The sequence below is a fragment of the Mizuhopecten yessoensis genome, unplaced genomic scaffold (genome assembly GCF_002113885.1).
Source record: "Mizuhopecten yessoensis strain PY_sf001 unplaced genomic scaffold, ASM211388v2 hete_36133968, whole genome shotgun sequence".
NCBI classification, from domain to species: domain Eukaryota; kingdom Metazoa; phylum Mollusca; class Bivalvia; order Pectinida; family Pectinidae; genus Mizuhopecten; species Mizuhopecten yessoensis.
In genome coordinates, this window is record NW_018485841.1 from 1 (window position 1) to 3,327 (window position 3,327).

At 34.1% G+C, this 3,327-nt stretch overlaps 1 protein-coding gene across 1 annotated transcript; it reads right to left on the reverse strand.

Moving 5' to 3' along the window:
- Positions 1-2,039: 2,039 nt before the first annotated feature.
- Positions 2,040-3,015, reverse strand: LOC110444973 (baculoviral IAP repeat-containing protein 7-B-like; the record flags this gene model as incomplete). The annotated part of the gene is made up of 2 exons (XM_021489333.1): positions 2,606-3,015; positions 2,040-2,269 (listed from the first exon to the last, which is right to left on the reverse strand). Coding segments are annotated over exons 1-2 (609 nt in total), but the record flags the coding sequence as incomplete, so codon positions are not given.
- Positions 3,016-3,327: the final 312 nt, after the last annotated feature.

The window sequence follows — 3,327 nt, forward strand, 5'->3', positions numbered from 1 at the left end:
GTGATGTGTTATGTAAAATATGTGTGACACTTAAATAAAATATTTCATTATTATATATATTATTATATTATGTAAAATGTAAACAAAGGCGTAATATTTGTTATATTGTTATTATCATGTTAAAGTAAGAAGTCTTATAGATAAACAAACTAAGGCTCGTGCTGCTTTAGGAATAATCATCAACCAACGTTCGATTTTATTTAAAAAATCACATTTCCGTTCAAATTATATTATGGAAATAATCCATAACATATATTTAATTTCAACCGAGAAACATAGGCTATTTTTCGCTAATTTAATCTCTGTGTCGTATATATTTTGCTAAAAACACTTTTGATTTGTTTTTAGTTCTAGCAAAGGTTGGCATGATAGGAAAAATTATCTGAATATTTTCTTAAGTTTCCAGTTTTAATAGAATAATCAATTTTAATAAAATAGAATAATTTTCACAACAGGAAAAATAGTAGATGTGTTGAACTTTTCAATTTTCTTAAAATTTCCTTAATACAAATAAGTCATTAATATGAGAAAAAAACTGATATTATTGATTGTATCTACTTAAAAAATTTGAAAAATTAAAACCGAAATTTTACCTTATTTACTGAAAATTACATTTGGTTATTCCTTTTGAAGCATACTATTGTGAATAATGTAATTTTGTACACGATAATGCTTTTCTCAGGACGCCGGATTGTCACCGGATAATCTGCCAAATATAATTTGTTACTCATCACGGACATATTGTGAACAAATCCTATTTGTCACGCTCGGTAATTCTTGTGATAATGACCCTACTTCCTAGATGTTTATATTGGAATTTTACAGGAAATTAACACTAGTAAACAATGACAGGCGGACACACGAGCATTCAACTTCGTGTCATATTAGATGAAAATAGTTATGAATACTCCGCTGTGTATGATAAATTGCTTGAACACGAAAATATTCTTTTAAGTTGAATTGATAGTCACATATTATTGTATGATGTCTGAAAATAGACGCATTTTTAAATCCATTTCATTATGGATCCCCATACGATATTTAGATTGAATTCAAATAAACCCGTTTTAAAGGCATTGAACTAATTCAAGAACTGAAAAGCATGGTTTTATGTCTCATATTGGCCTACGTAAATATCTACATGATAGCCAACATTTGTATACGTAAGCTGACATGCATATATATATATTTATAAATCAGTTCATGATATGTACTTATTTCCTGTTTTTTAAGTAGTCATGAGTGTTTCTAGGTATCCTGGGTTTTAAATTAATACATTAATATCATTATGTATATTTATAGTAAGGTCTTTGACCCTTATAAATAGTACACTTGCCAAGTACGCGACCTGTTTAAACAGAAAATCCCTGCTATATTTAGAGACACGTAACGGTGTATTTTTCCAGATAAATCCCCCATTATCTGCGGACTTCGATCAAAGCCGTGCCCAATTGATAACCTCGCACTTGTGAAAAATACTGATCTCACTCCATTCTTCTGTTGTGACCAAACTAATCAAAAGTCACAATTGTTCATGATCACGTGGTCCATGTTTGATCATGCTATGTATATATAGTAGTACATGTAATTCGTACCAATTATATATACAAGGTTTGGCATTCTTTCAAGTGTAAACGTGACAAGTGAAGTACATCTGTTTTATATAATTTATTGGTTAACTTAAAATAGGTATTATCATAATAGTTAATAGATTTTGAATACACACCTAAATTTAATTATCAATTCACTAATGAGGCATATCCTCCTAACCTTAAACGGTTGCAATTTTAAACAGCTACGTATATATCACTTATGTAATTATCTATATTCTAGCAAAACCAGTGAAAATTGCGTTACTTATGATAGGAACTGTTTTGATCAAACCCTTCCCCGTAGAAATTATATAAAGCAAAAAGAGAGAAAACGACGATATTAAACCTTGAGAAATGACTTAATACCAAAAAATAAATAAAGTACTGACCATGATAAAAAAAAATGTAATTTGTACTTTTGCAAAGGTGCATTTGGGCTTTTTGTACATTTGTGGCCTGAAACTTTATCGCATATGATTGGAATTTATGTGATCTTGTACTCACAGATGATACCTGACTTTGTAGCTGAGCTTGCATGATAAATTTTTCTCCCTTTGTTCGGAGAAGGAAGTCACAACTTGGGAACCAGTGGGCATGTTCTACCATAGGGTTGTCGCTCGGTTCCCACTCCTTAAGACTTCCACCACAGGAATAACACGTCACGATATCTGCCGTCCCTGGTTTGCAAAAAAATAATGCATTAATAATTGTTCCATGCATTCCAGTGTGTAGAGAACGATAAAGAAGACACAGGGGAGGGATTAATGCGAGATTAGGATCCCCCTCCGTGGCCTTTAAATCCTTCATCATCTCTAGATCTGTCATGCGAGCCATGCATCTAGATCTGCAGAGTCGCGGATCCTCCTCGGTAACCTTCCCTCATGAAGACTTCAAGTATCAATCTCTGTTTCCTCTTGTTTTTATTTATGCGTCTTTCTTAATTTGCATGGCTACCGATTACCATATTTTGTTGGTGATTTCTGAAATAATAGGATGTTAATGGACATATTTACCTGGGTAGAAGAACCCGGCTACGGCCAAATCATTGGGTTTCTGGTGCAAGTCTGTAAGCCAGTTTGCAAACGTCTGTATCCGGTCAGCATACAGGGAAAACTTAGGGTGTGCCGGGGGCTTGTGTCCAAAGTTATCTGTAACATTGTAAAGACCATCCCGATGCGCTTCGCCAGCCATCCCAGGGGTCAGGTACCCAGGTCGCTCACACGTTGTTAGACGATTCGACAGGTGGCGAGTCCCGTCCGTTCCCTGGGGTGATTCTGTCGGTAGTTCGGATAGAACCAGCGCCTTGATTTCACTTCGGTTACTGGATCCGCAAGTTGGAAATGATGGATAATCAGTTGGTTGTCCACAGAATGACTGCCTCTCAAAAAGCATAATGATGGTATTTACAATGATGGTAAATTCTGAAAAAAAGACAACATTATTTAACATACAATTAGCATGGATATGATAATCTCACATATCTTTTAACTTAACATATACATTAATATATCTCAAATACATAATATATCATGCAATATACTTTAACTATTAATCATAATCATGCACATTTAGTTACTGTTTTTAGGACATCTCTACATTTTAGCACCGAGGTTAGGTACATGAACCGCGTCAGGTACTATCCTCGTCTGTCAATACACTCATACTATAATCGGTGTATTGACGGGCGAGGCTAGCACAGGGACCTGATAATTTGTTACAGCTATATTTGGACCTA